Source organism: Mesitornis unicolor, unplaced genomic scaffold (assembly GCF_000695765.1).
Source record: "Mesitornis unicolor isolate BGI_N332 unplaced genomic scaffold, ASM69576v1 scaffold12848, whole genome shotgun sequence".
Taxonomy (NCBI): Eukaryota; Metazoa; Chordata; class Aves; order Mesitornithiformes; family Mesitornithidae; genus Mesitornis; species Mesitornis unicolor.
The window spans coordinates 3,917-22,458 of NW_010199836.1; the positions used below are offsets into that span (position 1 = coordinate 3,917).

The 18,542-nt window shown below is 43.6% G+C and overlaps 1 protein-coding gene across 1 annotated transcript in view; it reads right to left on the minus strand.

The window, feature by feature from the left end:
- Positions 1–251: 251 nt before the first annotated feature.
- The window catches only part of ERGIC1 (endoplasmic reticulum-golgi intermediate compartment (ERGIC) 1), a 35,177-nt gene continuing 16,886 nt past the window's right edge, over positions 252–18,542 (minus strand). The window contains exons 4-10 of the mRNA XM_010189566.1: positions 18,072–18,166; positions 17,305–17,429; positions 14,840–14,944; positions 10,780–10,840; positions 9,681–9,781; positions 6,847–6,969; positions 252–1,198 (exon numbers count right to left, since the gene is read on the minus strand). Of these exons, the coding sequence (XP_010187868.1) occupies positions 1,091–1,198; positions 6,847–6,969; positions 9,681–9,781; positions 10,780–10,840; positions 14,840–14,944; positions 17,305–17,429; positions 18,072–18,166 (718 nt within the window). The 3' untranslated portion in view covers positions 252–1,090. The remainder of the gene's footprint in view (positions 1,199–6,846; positions 6,970–9,680; positions 9,782–10,779; positions 10,841–14,839; positions 14,945–17,304; positions 17,430–18,071; positions 18,167–18,542) is intronic.

Consider the following 18,542-nt stretch of genomic DNA (forward strand, 5'->3'; position numbering starts at 1 on the left):
ACATAGAGCATACAACCCCTTCTCAAAATAACAACAACAACAATAATAACAGAGCAGAAGTGCAGAATCCAGACTGTTGGGTGGTCTGCGTTTAAAAAAAAGCAAGACAGTAAGCTGTGCTCATCCACCCAGAAGACTGCACCATTTTTCTGAACACATAGAGTATACAACCCCTTCTCAAAATAACAACAACAATAATAACAAAGCAGAAGTGCAGAATCCAGACTGTTGGGTGGTCTGCGTTTAAAAAAACCTAAGAAAGAATAAAAGCTAATGCTGTAAAGACAACTATTCCCTTTCAAAGCAAAGGCCACATAAAACTGTGTTGCTCAGTTTGGTTTTTACTTCATGCCACCTGTAAACACAAGACTGGATATTCAGTTTCTGGGAAGAAATGAACCACTTTTACATCCAGAGTACAAGAAAGGCCCTCCTCTGCCTGGATCACAAGAGTACCCAGGAAAAGGTAGCTGGGGAAAGGCTTCCTTTTCTTGTTTGCTCATTTCATTAGAAAGGTCCTATCTGAACAAGAGAGCTTTCACTAAAAGCACAAAACATTTCTTGATGTTAATTCTGCCCACTGTCTCTAAAATTTGCTATGGGGACTCACACTTTGCATTCCTCACCAACAGATACATCACGTTTTTGGCACCACAGGTGGAATTTCTTCCTAATATATAGTTTTGCCTTATACAAAAGTCGATTGTCTAAACATGCAAATCCAACAGAATTCCAAAAAGTGCCACAAGACAGCTCAACCCTTTGCAATCCACTGCCTAGTTTGTGCATTGCCAGAGGAACCTCCCAGAGAACAGACTGTTACCCTTACAGTGTATTTCATATGTGGCATTTCAACCTCTCTTTCCAGGCAGGGAGAGAATGGAAATCCACACCCTGATTCCATTGATTTTTCACTCTCAGAGCTCTGAAATGCATGGAGATTTCTTTGATTTGTTGAAGACATCTTCACTGAACAGCCTGATTAAGAGAAAAACTGATTCAATCAAATAGAAAATAAAGACAAAAACAGGTAGTGGTAGATTTCTCAATCTTTGCTCCTGTCCTTGTAGACTAGGGTAGGGTTTCACCACTACTGCATTTTCCCCAGCTGGATCTTCTTCCAGGCCTCTGATGCTGTGAAAATGCAGGAGTCAAGGATCCCAGCTACAGTAAATGTTCCTCCAATGATGGCACATATCTGAAATGCAGAGAGAGAAGAAACAGGTCTGTCAGTGATGAGGGAAACCTTTACACAGCTTGAAACAGGGGGGAAGGAGATTATTGCCTACTGCTAGGGTATTCTGGAAGCACAGTAAGAACTGGGTAACACTACTGGGGATGTAATTACATGACAATCTCTCAGGAAAACTGTTCCCTACACTGGAATAGCTTAGTGCTATCCTGAACTCATCATAGCCTGAGCCAATCTTCAATCCCAGCTCCTAGGAGCCTACAGCACGAATGCTGTTCCTTTCTGGGCTAAACTCCACCTAACAAAGCTTTCTAGAAGCTCTGTGTTGCTCATATCTTCCTACTGCTATTTTCTATTATAAATACCACAGTCTTGTAGTCTTTTCCCTATTTCACGAGATACAGCATTTGCAAACAGGCAAAAGACATTTAAATAGCATGTGAAGGACAGTGACTAACAGAGAAACCCAGCTCCCAGTGACACCTACAGCTAAGTCTGTCTAACACTTTCCATTACAGGGCTGCTTACAAAAGCACTGCCAACTTAACTCTCTGTGGGCCAAAGTTTTCCACGCAAGAAGCCTCGGGTAGAATTACTTGAACATCAGTAACAATACATAATCATTTTCAAGAACAGACTTAGGGAAAAAAATGAACCTCCTGATTAGCATAACAGCCTACTTCAGTTCTCAAGTGCTACAAAAACACAAAAGTATCTTGACATGTCAAACCAAAGGTACCTTGGCTCGGGGCACTCAGAGTCAGGGGGCACCAGTTACAGACTTTGCAACACATTGCTTCAATTCCCTTATCTATGAAATGGGGACAATGCCAAACTCGCCTCCCAGGGAAACTGCAAAGGAAAACACCTTTAAAGGGTTCAATACCATGGCAATAGCTCTCTCGGAGTCCTTGTGCAAACATGAGCCTTGCACTCAGGGCTGAGTTAATACAAAGCACCTGCTAGTGACAAGGCAGCAGTCAACCACCACAGGACAGGAAAAAACGCTGTCCACAGGGTGCCACCCACCCCGTGTGCCGAACAAGGCAGGGTTCACATGGAAAGTATGATACACAATAATGTTTAACAGCCAAGTTATAATTACACAGGACCTGGCATTTCCTAACTCCCACATTTTTTACTTAATAACTGAGATGCTCTTTTATTTGGTCTTTTACATTGTGCAGGATTAGGTGGCTCTGAGAATAAGAGACACTGGGTCAGTGAGAAGGGGACGAGATACAGAGCTTATCTCCTGAGAGGGGCCTGCCTACGAAATGGGGGATTTTGCTGTGAGCGAGAAGCCAAGAGAGGGAGAACCACCCCAAATGAGTACGCCAATGTAGCAGAGTATCGGGGAAATTCAATACAACTGACACAGAAAGGAACCGGTGCCACACTAGACCTATGGTGCCATGTCCCCTCTCCCACACAGCATTACACCCCATGGGCAGAGTTACACACAAAAGAGCAACATAAGTTGGGCTCGGCAGGGAGTTAGTAGTGGCAACAGAACAAACAGTTCATTAATGGTGAGCGAAGGCAGCAAGAAATAAAAGCACTCATTTACATGTGTATTTATAACTGGATATTTGCACTCAGTGAGCTCGGCGAAATGAGGAGCTGCAGCAAACATGGCTTTTGCAGGACAGTTGGCATTCCAGCAGATAAAGGCTTCAGAAACCAGAGCACCAGCCTGAGGCTAAGTTTGTATTTCTAGGGGACAAGTCCAGCTCCTGCCTCTGCGCCCCCCTCCTCGCTGTCCCTCGGAGCATGACGCAGGATGACTTTTCAGGGAAAATGACCGCAATGGAGTTGGGTTATTTCAGTCCACAGCAGCTCAGCTGACAGGAGATGTTACACCGCAAACAGAAAAACCGGCCAACGTGAAGATTTTGCATCATATGGTAGGAAAATCTGATTTCAGTGCAGCAGTGCAAGGGGGTGGGGAATAGAAAAAAATATATATTCATCTGCACAGCTCTGTACCGCTGAGTGTTTATGAGTCACACACACCTGGCATTCGCTCGGAGCCTTCCTCCCAGCACGCACACAGCCCTCTTGTTCCATTGTGACAAAAAAAGGCAGCGCCGGGGTTGGTCTCTAGCTCAGCACAGAAGCCGCACCACCACGTTTCTTTATCATCACCATTCTAATACGTATGGAGCACTGCTCCTTAGCAGCACTGAAGGAAGTCAGGCATCATGCACTTATTTATAATTAATGGAGTTTTTATACTGGAAATGATCTGCGTTTGGCTCCATGAGGTTACAGTTTGACTCAGGCCCAACCATTAAAGGAAGAAGGAAAAGAAATGTAGAAGCGTAATAATTGCAGCAGTGAGAGACCATGCAATGTGGGGTACACATGAGGGTTCTGAACAGGTTAAGTTTATAGAATAGAGGCTGGGACGCAGGCTGAAGTCTAAAGTTAAACGTGGATACGTAGGAGGAGGCAAGGCGGCAAGCGAGATGACAGAAAGGCAGGCGTCAGATACGTGACTGCGGACGTCTGGGAAGTCTTAAAATCTGAAAATTACTTCTAAGGACAGAGTGGACCAGTAGGACCCCCAGGTAATACCAAGTCAGGTAAAATGCAGAATCCCACCCAGAGATTTCTGGCTGACCGGCAGCACATCTTGTAGAACACCACTTGGTTCTAAAAATGCCACAGGACTGAGTCTGTGATACCAGTCGGTAACAGGTCTCACGGCTGAATTAATTCTCCTTGCAACCATTTCCCCCCCTCATTATTTCCAGTTTAAATTTTTTCACACCCACAGGGCAGAGGAGTCCACTCATATCAGGAAAAAAAATCATATTATTTTCTTTGGATTGTGAATGCTTCACCAGAACTTTGACTTGTTTTCTGCCTGCTCTCCCCTCCCAGCCCCGAGACTGACCTCATGATAAAAACCTTCTTTCAGTTTGGCCACTTACAGGAACTCATAAATTTTCAGCAGTGAAACTTTCCCCCTTGCTCCATAACCTCAACCACAAGAGGCCATGAATGGCTTCTCTTTATGGCGAGATGTCGTGAATTTAAGCACTACAGTTTAGCAGGCAAAAACGACTGTGTTTAACACTGTGCCAGGTGGCCGTGGTTAACCCCAGGATCCAGGGCAAAGCCACAGGACAGTGACAACACTGACCCACAAGCAATACAAAATCCTATTTAGTACTGAACTTTTCGAGGCGTGACATGTAAAGTAAAATCTATGCTAAACCAATGCCTCTTGTCCTGTACAGGAAACACCTCAAACATGGTACAGAAAATTAGGGTAATTCTGCGTAACACAAAAAGCCAAGGAGCAGGCGTGGGTTAGAGTGGGTGCACTGGGAACACAGAAGAGCACTGTAGTGCTCAAATGTTGCTTTTAGCGGCACTGAAGGTTTTTTTGGAGGCAAACTTATTACTAACAAAGAACATCAAAAAACCTTCCTGGAGCAGAATACTGGCTCTCTGCTGAACATCCAGCACCCCTCTTGTCTGATCACTCCACATAGGATCGTCCCTCCACAGTGTATCGTTCCCTCCAATGTCAATACATTTACATTTATTGAAAGCCACACGGGTGCCCTAGGAAACAATCTGCTCACTAAAGGGAGTTGCAGGTGATCTCTTCCTTTTAAATTAAAGCAGTTTGGTTTTTAAATTAAAAGCAGCTACTGCTCAGAAAAAGCTGACGCTTTCCATGGCCAGCCCCATCCAGCAACGACTCCAGATGCCCCAGCACAATCTCTGCTGGACCTCGGCCCAGTGCTCATTATCACTTGCTGGTCTCCAGAGCAACTGTGATGCAAAAGGCCACGCTGGAGATACAGGAAGGGGCTAAAGGAGTGGAAAGGACACGGCAACAGATTGTGTCATCAAAACAGGGCAAGGAAACCTAGGACAAAAGGGGCTTTGATCCTCCGCAGCACTGCTCCCCCCCTTCAACCTTTTCAATGCCACCTTGAAGCTTTAAGCGTAAGCACATACACAGCCAAGGCTGCCTACTGTAAAACACTGCTACCCTAAATGAGAGCGAGAGCAGGTCACCTCTACCAGGGCCAGATGGTCCGCGCCGACAGCCAAGGTACAGCATCTGTGACAAGGATCTGCCTCTAAGTTGGGCACATCTGAAAAGGGCCTGGCACACCTGTCTGACGTACTGCGTGACGTCTACTGCAGCTATCGGTGTCATCCACACGTCTCCATAGGAGGACGATAAACTGGAATGGCCCCAAGTGAGCTGCTTGAGACTACAGACATTTACAAGGCCAAAGTAGAAAAAATAAATTGTAAAACTCTTCTTCAGCAGTCTCACAGCCAGCACACGCCTGGCTAACTTTATAGACAGGATGGGGCAATATTCTAGCTGGGACCATCTCAAATCCAAAAGGTCATTGTGGCAACCAGTGAGGAAAGCCTCTCCTGTGGACTCCTCATGTACACTCTGAAGCACAGTATCAGATTCCACAAAGATGCTATTTATATGCATCCAGTGGCATATTAGCAGTAAATCAATGCTGGCAACGGACATGACAAAACACAATGCCAGCTATCAATCCTTTCCAAACACCGCTTCCTGTTAAAAACACCTCCATGCCCTCACCCCCAAGATGTGTAAGAAACTTATGTGTATGAGGGCATATTAAGGAAAAGAAGTAGAGGCAGTATGAGATGCCAAGTCATAAAATGCTGACGTTTGACCTTTATTAGGATTATGTTTTGAAACCAAACAGACGTGCTAAGAAGGTCTTAAAACACGACATTTAGCTTTTGCCTCAAGTCCCTTTCGCTTGGTATTTGTGTATCCTAGAGATCACACGCATTTCTGAAGTTAAGTGAAGGGAACTTGGTGTTTATCAGAAGCTGCAAAATCAAAATCATTTAAGTGCAAAACAGTCACACTGTTTATGTTACTTCCAATTAAAATATTCAAGCAGTTTAAAAATCAAAATCTGAGGTCTTCATTCCAGTCAATTTCTCAACTACTTCACATTCTACCATGCTGCCCTGGCACAGAAGACTTTTATTTTAAGCTTGAATTTTAAGCCAGCTCCCTCAGGACACATTTTTTAAAGTTCTGGAAGATCTTTAAATAGCTCTTTGCCTAATGAGCAGTTTGGACAGTACAGCTTTCTTATAGATGCCAACATCAGTACTGCAGGACATTATCTGGATAGATCAAAACATAACTTGTCAGGAAAACACCTCTGGAATTTAATAATGCAGCTTTTCCCCACTTCTACCTAGAAGTAAATGTCAAGCAGCAGCATTGAGTAAAACAACTGCCCTGCATTCTCTGCAAGTTAGATCTCATCGTTAGAGAGACAGTTATTGCAGCATGCTTTTCTGCATACCACATCAGCTTACTTCCAAGTTTCTGACATGCTGCAATAGTGGCCATCCTGCCTAGACAGAATTTGGCACTTCTGGAATAGGATAATTTCCTTTCTTGCACCTATCTATTAAATCAAATTGTCAGAGCACAGGGCTCGCTAGTTATCTCACTTACACTTCAGTACAACTGTGGTGATGTTCTGCTTTATTTCAGTCGTGTCACAATCCTCTGGAGCAGAAACTCAATTTTTTTGGACAAGAAATGCTCAGAAAAGAAATGAGAGGCAGGCAGGAGAAGGGAGAATTAGAGGTTTAGAGTAACTCACCGACGTGATAAACCTGTACAAAGGCTGTCTTCTCTCTGTGTATTTCACTGTGATGGGACTCAAATCGTAACGAAACCAGATAGCTGGGATAATGCGGCCAGTGTGACTGTAGGCTACATACTCCTGGAAAAGAAAGGAGGGGAAAAATGGAAGAAAAGGTGAGCAATCTCATTCCAGACAGAGTTTCTGCAATAAAACTGCTTCTGTGGCTCTGGCCCTTACTTCACTGTTTTGTACCAATGATCAGACTGAAAGAAGGAAACAGTTGATTCCTGTATGACTGCTTACCCCCCATCCTTATCAAATAGGAAAATAAGTTCTTTACAGTCTGATAATGATGCAGGTGGGAACAGAGGGTGATGGTGCTTACTCTCACCCTCATTCAAAGTTACAGAAGTAGACAGAAAGGCTGTCATTGATTTCTCTAGCTTATTTAAATACCAACAGTCTCTAAGTTTTTGTACTGGCGGTATGTAAATCACATACTGGGATATTCATCAAACAAACAGAATTTAGTTTGCAAGAACCTGAAAATCCCTTCTTGTCCATGCACTCAGAATAGCAAGCAGCAGCTCCCACCTGTAAGGCCCCCTTCACGCTGGGACCAACAATGTGAATGCTCTGCCCACTCAGTGTGAGTCACGTAAAGCCACATTTAAATCATGTTTAAAAATCATGCTGAAAGCCAAAATGAAAGTGTATACAGAAAATTATTGGCAAAGGTTCAAAAATATTCCAAGCTTTCTCAGGAGAGACATTTTCAGATTGCCAGTGGTAATCTCCTTTAATGCACTTCTTTAGTAACAGGTCCAGCGCAATCAATGAGCCACAGGACAACACCCCGACAAGACATACTGCACAATGCCAATGTAGAACAGATACTAACATCAACTTAGTATCAGAAGTCCCACCTTTTTGAGCCAATATTTTGTCTGTGCTCTCAGTGGAAATACATATCAAGGTTCAAGGATCAGGACATTTATCTTGACAGACTGAAGAAAAATCGAAGAAAAGCAAGCTGGGGACTCAGCAATCTAATGAGAGCCAACAGCATGGCACACGCTGCCCCTTTACCCAGCTGCTCTTCCCTTTGTCAGCCCTACGACATGCCTGCCAACTCAGATAATCTCCTCTGGTTTAAATTCTCCTTCACATAGAGGCAAAGACAACCTCAAATACTTCAGAAAGATGAAGAAGGGACAAACAGGACACTCATGAGCATGATACAAAAAAGAGAATTTTACTCTCTGTGAACTCAGGCGGAGCTAGTGAAATAACATCTATCTCCTTCATTAATCTCAAATAAATCCCAAATTTCCCTCTGTTTAAGGTTTTTTTCCCATGGATGTCAAGAGAAGCAAAATGTGCCTGAAGTCCCCAGTCGTCGTATTTTTCAGGGCTCTGACTGCAGAAGTTCTGTAGCACATCTGGGAACAGTGGCTCTCTGGGGGAGTGAGGAAACAGAAGGTCTAGGAGGTAAAAGGGGAGAGGAGACAGACTGTCCACGCTTATGACTCCATTCATCTCTTCATACTAGTCCATCTGTGCCTGACTATTCCAATCGGTTCCAATTTCTGTTTCCCACTGATCAATATGAGAGTTAAGGACTAAAGCATCAATAAGAGAATTTTTATTTTTAATGAGAAGAAAACGCAGCGGCAGTGCTCTTCCTCTGCACTTCAGTTTTGATAGAACTGACCTCATTTTTTCCTTCCTCTCCCCTTTTCCCCACCAGCAATTGTGTCCTAATGAGTCAGTCTTGGCCAAACGCCCCCATTTCCAACCATGCTCACAGAAGTGTCAAAAGCTCCTGCTGTCTATTTTCCAAATTACTTTCAGGACTTGCGTCGCAAGAGTCTTATCAGAACAACAGTTATGACATTAAGCAGAACAAATACAGAGTAATCTGAATAGAGGGAGACATCCAAATCATTGGGACACACTGTACAAGCAAGCCCAAAAGTCACTAGACAGGAATACTAATCTGAGAACTAGTCCAGGAGAGTGTGTGATTGATTCTCAGTCATGGCAAACTAGCAGTAATTAGGTATTATAAACAGATTCTGGACTTTCACTTAGTACCTGACTGGGAAATAATTTTAAATTGAAAGAGGTTTTTTTACCTTAAAAAGTAAATAGGGTTATTTTTTAAGAAAAAAGTTCAATACATTCTATTATTAAAATACAAATATCTTCACATTTAATGTAAGTTAATTTTAAAAATTAAGTTACAGTAACTATCAAAATCCACTATAATGACGTTGGCACTGTGAAACAGTCAATCAGTACATATTTGCTGCTGCAGGTTCAGTGGCTTAGTATCTGAAATCAACATTTGTAAAAAGCTAAAAACTCTGCTAGCTTATTTGTCTGATACAACCACCCCAATTGAGACTGTTTCCTAATAAAACCATGTATAAGAACTGTTCTGTATGTTCAGTTGGATTGCAGTTTCCATCCAGATGCATCTTGACACAAATCACATGTGAACACCTTCCACACGAGTTACAGAAACCTACGTCAGTTAAACTGATGTATGGGAAAGTCAAGAGTGAGAATGCCTTTCTCTGAAATAAAAACAATTCTACCACCTGCTCTGAAAAGCCCTCACAATCCCAACGCTGGTAAATGCCAGCACCAGGAGCAACAGGAAGGCCCACTCTGAGGAGTTTCAGTTCCTCCTTCTCCCAGCAGAGGCTACTGCTCCCCTACAAACAAACGTACACGGTTGCAGAGCAGAGGAGCAAGAGGGAGGAGAAATGATGGGTGGAGATCCTCCATGCATCCACTGGGCTGCAATGGGGAGCTTCTCTGAGAATCGCCTCCTGCTTTACCTTATTTGCTACAGTGTATTGGTATGAGTATCGCTGCTTGCCGCTCATGTCTTCGTACACTGTCGGGACTATCTTCAATATGTAATCGTGAGATGCAAGAGCTGCAGTCAGGAAAGGAAAGGAAAGGAAAGTATAAGTTAGCATTCAGAGAAAGGAATCACAGCCTACATAACACTTCAAAGTAAACGTGTGAAATCAACTAAAACAAGTGAGTCACAGAAAAGGTATCTCCTTATCTCTGTGACAAAGCGACGATTTCACATCCTACATTTATGTCCTTTGTACAAATCTTTGTAAGGTACTCAATGACACCAGAACCTGCCCACCATTCTAACACATCTGTAGCACCATGACCCACGGAGATGATTTTGGGTCGCTTGAACCTTCCCAACTGCTTGCAGCTATAAATGATAAGACTTATCAGCACCACAAAAGCTGTTCTGGTTAAATCAAGAATTAGCTGAGGTTAGAGCTGCAGCCCACTAAGCTTCTTTTGACAGAAAAAGCTGAGGCATCACAATCTGTGTAGTCCCATTCCTTGTGCATCCATCTTTCTTTCCTTCTCTTCTTTCTTCTCCTACAGCTACTTAACAAATATTAATTATTTTTTTTCATTATTTAAATGGCTTGTGCCATTTTTTCTGTCTGCTAAAACAGCTCTAAAACAGAATGCTAAATGTTTTCTCTGCAGGATCCGTTGGCTAAGTTTAGGACAATGACATTTGGCTCCCGGAGAAAAAAACTAAAGAGCTAACTTGCAACACAAGAACAAGGAAACATTCTGGTGGTGGTGACAGCAGCAGAGGGAAGCTATGGGAATAGTACACAGATAAAATAATCTCAGTAACTTTGTGTCAGTCATAATGGTCATAAACAGAGCTGGAGACAGTGTTTAGGTTGCTGAAAGGCTGCAAAAGACCTTTTGGGCCAAGACTTCCCTATGGTACTGGAGAAAATGGAAATGTCAGTCAGCAATGTCTGGATCATTTTGGTTAAAGAGGCAGATTAAAGACTTCTGGATACACCAGTGTTGCACAAATGGTCCTGTTTTCCTTCCTGCAGAGAGTGGCTAAGACACGTAATCGTCGAGAATACTTACGATTTGAGCTGAGTTTGTCTGCTCCCTCCAAGGCATTGAATGCTCCATGAACATTATGGACCTGGAAAGCAAAAAGGCATATGAAGAAACTCTGCTCTGACTTGGTACTCTTGACCTTTGCTTCCCTATCCTATCCTGCAACAAGGAGATCAACCTGATTCAACCTTCCTGAAAACAAAGCCTCAACCCAGTAAAAGATGACTTGAAATATCTTTCAGTGAACATCACCACAGAGGTTGGTTCCAAGTAGAAAAGTTGGTTTCATAATGTCTTACAAGACGAAACTCCAAAACCACTCCAAAGCTAAAGGAATTGCAGCTAGAAGAGGGCAGTTGTGAAATTTCATTGGGAGATATTTCCTAAGAGCTTTGCATCGTTAACTGTGAAATTAATTTATCAGGCAGAAAGGGAAATAAACGAGTCATATTCAGGTTAAAACTCAAGAGTTCTCCTGTAAAGGTAGCTCATGTCAGAGCAGTTGGGCTTGTACAGCTTTAACTCATTAGCCCAGCTTTCAGATCACACACACTATGCCTTTGGAGATGGGAAGGACACATGCCAACACTGCCATCCGTTCAGCTCTTCCTGCAGCTGGTCCCGGGCATGGAAGTATCTGTTTGCCCAAAATAACAGGATTTCCATCCTATGCTTTCCACATCCTATGGTCTGGAGACTGATGTCCACCAACAGGATAATCAATTTGTGACTCTCTAGATGTGGAAAACCTCACACTGTAGCTTAAAGGTTGCATTATTCATGCAATGTACAGTGAGCTATACAGAAAGGACAAAGCTCCACAACCTAGAAATTCCTGACCTTAAGGAACCTTAGGCCAGACAACAGGGAAGAAGTTTGGAAGAAGTGTTTAGTCATGGGCGTGACAGTTTCACCTCATTAACAGGGCAATGCAATCTCCCTTCCAGACCCTCTCAACAGCTGACAGCATGTGGATGTATTCGTCTCATCCTAATGGCTGTCTCCCTGTTCTGAATGCTACGGAGTGGATGATGGTTTGGAGGAAGCAGCAACTGAATCCGCACATCCCCTGAGAAAGGAAATTCTAGGGAGATAAAATCACCAGCAAGTTCAGCTGGCAAGGTGCTAGTAACAAGCACAGAGCAAAAGCAACAGCTGAACCTTCTACAGTGCCTTTCAGTCTGCCAGCATTTCAGATCTTTTACACAACAGCAACCATTTCCGAACTACACATGAAGACTGTACATATCCTTTACTCATTGTAAAAAGCATAAGGAGAAAGAGAAGCCCCTGGACTGGGCTACAGCATTATGTTCCATCCTTGATACAGCTGAGCAGTAAGTCTCTTACAGCATATCTGGGCCAGAGACTTTAAGGCTCACTTCTAACACTCTAACAGTAAATATTTGAGTAGTTACTCAGCAAACAGCTGTATCTATCCTGTGAGGTACCTGCATATTTGGACTTAGATTCTTGTCCTTAGCTCCCCAGCATCCACACTTCTGTTTGTATGTCAAAGTTGTCTGTTCTGTACCTTTCTACACAGTGAGTTTGCAAAGCTGCAAGTTACAGGGCTTCCACACAGACAAAGCCACCAGACATCTCCACAGCTGCCTGTTTTTGTGCCATCAGGTCCTTTGATAAATCTGCCCCTCTTGTCTTTGCAACATAGGCGGCATTTCTAACTTCCAGTCTGATGGTTTACCATTATTTTCCTTATGGAATATTCTGGACTCCCATTACAATACTTGCTGTCCGTAGACTGCTAATTAATCTCTGCTCCACAAAGTGCACAGGTGTGCTCCTCGGGGGAACATACCTGTTTGCACCTTGTTAAGTACCTGGAGGGACTTCAACAAGGAGTGAGCTTTTGGTCACAGTAACAAAATTGCTTTGCAACAGAGAACTTAAGCAAGCCTGTTTAGCCAGACGTTCCCAGGACTGTCCTGCACTACCAAGTCCAAACTGGAGTAGTGGCACAACTGGAGTAATGGCACAGGAGGTTAGGCGGTAGTTTAACAGTGCCAACACTTTATTCTCCTGCAACGTGGACCTCAAAAAGATGCTTGCCAGGGCCTCGAACACCCTAGGCTTTAACCTCTACAAACACATGCCAAGACATATAACTGGACATATACCTCAGGCAGAGTCCAACAGCAGGCTAAAATAACTTTGAACCTTGCAACTATCAAGGGAAGACAAAACCTCTCACACAGTTAAAACTAGGATTATTCAATAATATGATCTAGTACTCAGGATAACTTTATGATTAAAAACATATAAACTCCTACTTTCCACATCTCTTTCTTCACTGGGTTACCTGACATGCAAGACCTTCATTGGTTTGAATTTTGGTCTCATCTACATGAGGGAAAAATCTACAGAAAGTCTGCCACAACTGTGCATGAACTACTCTTAAAGAACTGAAGCTCATTCAATGCCAGAGGAGGTTTAAGTCTCTATTTCAAACAGACTGTTGTTTTTTTTTCTGGAAAACACAACACGTACCTTAGTGGATCATTCTGACAGAGCTGGTAACAACTTATAAAGAACTAACTCCCAGCACATGACACAAGCAAATGAGAAGCTCCTCACTCTCCTTAAGAAATATGAGAACATATTACATCAAAGCAGGTGGAGACAACCCAAAATATTCAAAGGTGTATCCAGATAAATTTAAAGCTCTCCTTACTTGCTGGTTCTCTCCACTGCTTGGTGAGTCTTGGTAGCACCTGTTTAGTGAACATATCCTTCTTTAATTTGTGCTGTTGAACTCATGTTTGCCTACAGGATCAGCAGCACCTACATGCTCCATTCTTGTGTATGAAGATGATGATCAGCTATTCTGAACTTTGAAAATACTAATCAGAACTCCAAATCAGAAGCCAGCTACATGTATGCTAGACAGGTTTCTCACCACCAGAACTGAAGACACTTGCTCCTTTGCCTCTAACTGTCCAGGCTTCTCATCTCATTCATGCTGATTCGCACTTCAGCTCCATTACTCAAAGACTCCATGATAAAACAATGGGAACGCTGCCTCAGAGCACTGATTTCCCACGCAAAGTGCAGAACTCCCTATTAGCACTCACCTAGTATTTTTCATAATCTCAGTGTGCTTTACAGACATTAAGCCAAGCTTATTTATATGCTAATATTTCAGCATTCCCACACAAGATATTTCCTAAAAGAAGCCGGGAGCAGAATCAGAAGACTACAAAGCAATGCTTAGACTTGTTAGCATGAAAAAGGGTTTTGGAAGTGGGTGTACAAGCAGCAGACTAATGAGACGTCTGTGCTGAGGAAAGAAGATTACAGAGAGACTATGGGTAAGCAATGTTTAGGGTGAGTCGCAAACTGGGTGTGCACATATATAACTCCCACCTATGATGCTAGCTCCTTGGAAGTAGGCTAAAGAAGTGCTGTAATCTGTCCTTATTGAGAAATCATGAATTATTACATAACTTGCAACACCTGGTGAAACTCTATCCACTGGGCAAGTGCACACATTCAACTTCTTCCCAGCAGGGAACTGGCAGTCCTAAGCCTAACTTGTGTTTCACAGAACAAATTTGACTAATAGGTGTCTGCTATACAAGTGCAGTGAAATGAATTAAGAAGAACGTGGCTGGTGCCATGGTAAACACAGTAGTAAGCACACATCTTCCCTTAGTACACTCACTGCTCCTCTGCAAAGGCAGTCATGACTTGTTTGCTATATTAATACTGAAAACAGTACCGCATAGGATTTTGCAAAGCCATGAATCCTCATTTCTACTCCCTGCAGGAAGATAGCCATATAATTTTCCAAAAACACTTGCAGTTTCAGATGAAAACAGTAAAGTTACTCTATGACTGAACACTGCTCATTCCTGAAATGGTGGCATGTAAACAGTTTGCAAACTCTTCTGGACTGAGTGTACACTGCACAGATACAAAGGATGGGTTTGCTTACCCAGGCAGTCCTTATGTTCTCCCCACACTGTACATGGCCCTTCCACGAAACCAAAGTGTCTAATATTAAAGTCACTCTCACTGCATGAAGTCCCCTAGAAACAGGGAATTTTCAGGGAAGAGAACTCACCTGTAACTTGTCCCCAAACGAGAGCTTGTGGATGACATGAGTCATGTCAGGATTCTGAGGCTGCGCAGTGGCACTGTGCGTGGACACGTGAAAGTTACCAGGGACCTAAAATTAGTCAAGACAAGGAAGACAGGATTTCACATTTTATCCCTCAAGGCATTGCTGGGCTCTGTGATATGAAGCGGAAATGCCTGGATCCATCCAGCCTGGCAGGCTGTATCTACTTAGCAGTGGACAACCTCTGGCATGACAGAGAAAGGCTCTGAAATACTTTCCTGCCCTTGACCAACGCCACCATACTGCATAAAGAGTCGAGATCAGCTACAGCCCGCAGCCCAGGAGTCTGGCACCCTCACATTGCTACTGCTGCTGATTAGCAGGTGATGAGTGGATCACTCCCAACTTTTAGGGATCCTAACACTTAAGGCTATGTCTTTCATCCTATTAAAATAAGATTCATGTCTCTGACAGGCAACAAACGGTTGCTTAAGGTTTTACTCCCACATCTTGCATTTGTAAATGGGCCCACTGCTGCAGAACAGCTCAAGCAAGCTATGGATATATTCTTATTGTAGTACTGGTCATAAGAAACCTTACATTTGAGAAGACTGTGCATAAGAATGAATTTTATATAAAAAGAGAAAAAAACCCCACCAAAACCAATGGGGCTTCCCATACAAACTAAGCTAGATCTTTAGCTTCTAGCCCTGGCAACAGCCCTGCCAAGTACAGGATTTTCTGGCCTTACCTTTTTAATCATAGGGAAATACAAACTTCCAGAAAACACAGATTTCACCTAAGGACTCAGTTCCAAGACAGAAAATGAGCACAGGTGTCATTCTGATGCCATTACTCTAGCATGCACACACTTTTCAGGTCACTAGCCCTACTCCATGAAGCCTTTCAGCAGATTCAGCTCAATCACTGCTATGGAGGGTGCAAGAATTTTTTCCTATTGAGAAAAGGTTGAGAAATCGCATAACACTGAGGAGCAATCTGACATGGCCTAAGACAAGAGTGGGAGGACGGTTATACAACTGGTGCCCATTGTGCTCTCTGCAGAGACACCTCACCAGCAAGGCTGCAGGAGGCCACATGCCGGTTCCATGTGCTTTCAGGAAAGCTAATTTAAATGACTTGAGGAACAGCAGTGTACTCCTGGGAACACTTTCAGGTGTGGACACAAGCTGTGTCATACACAAGCTCAGTAAACAGGGTGACAGACTCTGCAGTAAGTAGCACACACAATCATCTCTCTGTTACCTTGTCCTCCCTCTTCAGGTTTGAGAGTAACACCCAGGTGCAACCCTCGGTCAAGTTTCAAAGCTTGGCCATGTCCCACTCCAGATATCAGCTCATACAGAAGCCTGGGACTGCAGATTTCCAGCTCATACATGAGAGGCTCAGGTTTTCAGAGCCAGAAGTCCTGGGCCGTGTCCGTGCCTCTGACAGCCATCCCAACCACCATACGAGACAACGCAGTTAGAGGCCCTTCACAGATCAAGCAGTGAAGGGAGCTCCTCGCTGCCACATACAGCAACCCTCTTCTGAGTCGCTTTCCAGAAGCCCTTTCCCAGTTTTGTGGACTATCAGCTGCCAGTAATCTTGGTGGCTTAGAGTCAAGGAAAGAAATGTCCTCTTTTTAAGTCCCTAATCCTTTCCATGCAACAGAATCAGTAAGAGGTTCTGCCTGTTATTTTTAGATGCGATTTAACATGACCTGGGAGGAAAAGAAGGAAGAAGGATTCTGTAGCCTGTGGTACATGAGGAGGAGTGAATAAAGGGTGTGCCCTTCTTAGGACATCAGTGAGCCCCACCACTGCCTCCCTCACCCCAGCTAGTCATCTCCAGCATTACATAGCAAGATTATTCAATTCTGAACACACCCATTCCAGAGAGGAGCCTCCTCCAGGCCTAAATTTTCATTCTTTGAGACAGAAGCAGCACATCCCAACAAAGCATGCGCAGAGGCCACGTGCACATATTCCAAACATCTCAGCATGGAGCTGCTTCTGTTATGCTGGCACCCTCTAGTAGGAAACATTCCTGCCATTCTGCAGCTCTCGGAACAAAAGAGCCCTTGGATAGAGACATTGCCAAAGACCTCTTCACAGTGAGTCACATTTTGGAGGTGCAAAAGTCGTGACGAGTAAACATAGAAGCCAATTGGCATTTGTAGGGAGTTCATACATCCCCCAAACATTAGGCTGCTGCACTGAAAGAAACAGCACCGGCTGTAACACAGAGCTGCTCTCTGCTGTTAAGCATTGCTATCTCGACTACGTGTTTTGGAGAACCAATGTTCTGCAGCACCAAGAGACTTAACTTTACCAACTGATTAGGGACATGAATATACACTCCATAGAAGAGGCACTGACACACAGAATTTGATGAGCACTTTAGAATTGGATCTTGCTAGCATTTCCCCAGCCAGCACACACTCACCTTCTGTCATTTCTACTCACCTTGTTGATACTGAAATGGCCCTCAAACCTGCAGCCATCCCCATTATTAAGAGGTATCTTCATCGAGTTGTCAATATGACCCACTTCATGCCTTCCCATTTCATCTTGGATGTCTAGTCCAACTACTGCATGGGTGGGAGGGGAGGAGACAAAAAATCAGAACAAAAGAAATAGCAGGAAGGTTGCATAAGAAAAGCATGCACTGCTTTTACTGGCAAAAAATCCACATTTTTTTTCTTGCTATTTGATAAACTGTGCTAGTAACACCATTTGTCGAATATTGTCACACCAGCTCTTCAGAAAGATCTTTGCAACCAAACTTTTCAGACTGCCTATTTGACTCAAAGATACCTCCCATATCCTGTCAGCTGACTCAACCTCAACTACACAAATAGAAAAACTTCAGGTAGACAAGGCAGGTGATTTGTGAAAAGCCAGCAACGAGCTGGTGCATTCAGTTATGAAGGAAACTTGGGAAGTTTCCTGCTCCCAGACACAAACAGGTTGCTATGAAAAAAGGAAACTACAAGATTTAGAAAGAAGCCACTGAGGGAGGACAGCCACCAGCAGGGACTGCAGTGAACACAGGGCCCAACAAAACAGGTGTCCTGGCCTGGAACAGAAAGCGATGGAGTACTGGCAAAGGCTGCAGCTACTTGATCTCCATCCACCCTATTACAGAAGAAGGGCCACTGTACCAGTTTGGGCCCATTTCAAGTATTATTTAAAATACAAAGAAAAACCGCTAAGTGAACAAGGGTACTCACATTCACAATGTAGGTTTGGCAAACTGATGTTCAGATTCACTTCTATTTTACCTCCACTGTCTTTGTCTGGGTCATCCACATAGAGCTCATTAACTCTGGAGGACAGAAAACACAGGCGGGTTGAGGCACACAGCTACTTTCCAGAGGAAAAAGACAACTTGTATGGGAAGGGAAGACACTCTGAAGCAGGGGGGTGGACCTGTGACAGCTGCAACAGAGTTACAAGACAGAGAGCAGGAAAAGCCCTCCATAACTCCATTGGGGCCAAACCACTATTTAAATCTTATTTCTTGCTTGACAAGTGCAGGAGGCTTTAAACAGGTCACTTGCACCAGAAAACAACATTCCCGCTCTGATTTATGCTTCCTGCCCCCTTCCCTAACCTGAATTTCCAGAGATGATACAAAACAAGAATCTAACACTGAAGAGGTGGCAGGCTACTGGACGACTCCTCCCCACACCTGGGCTCTT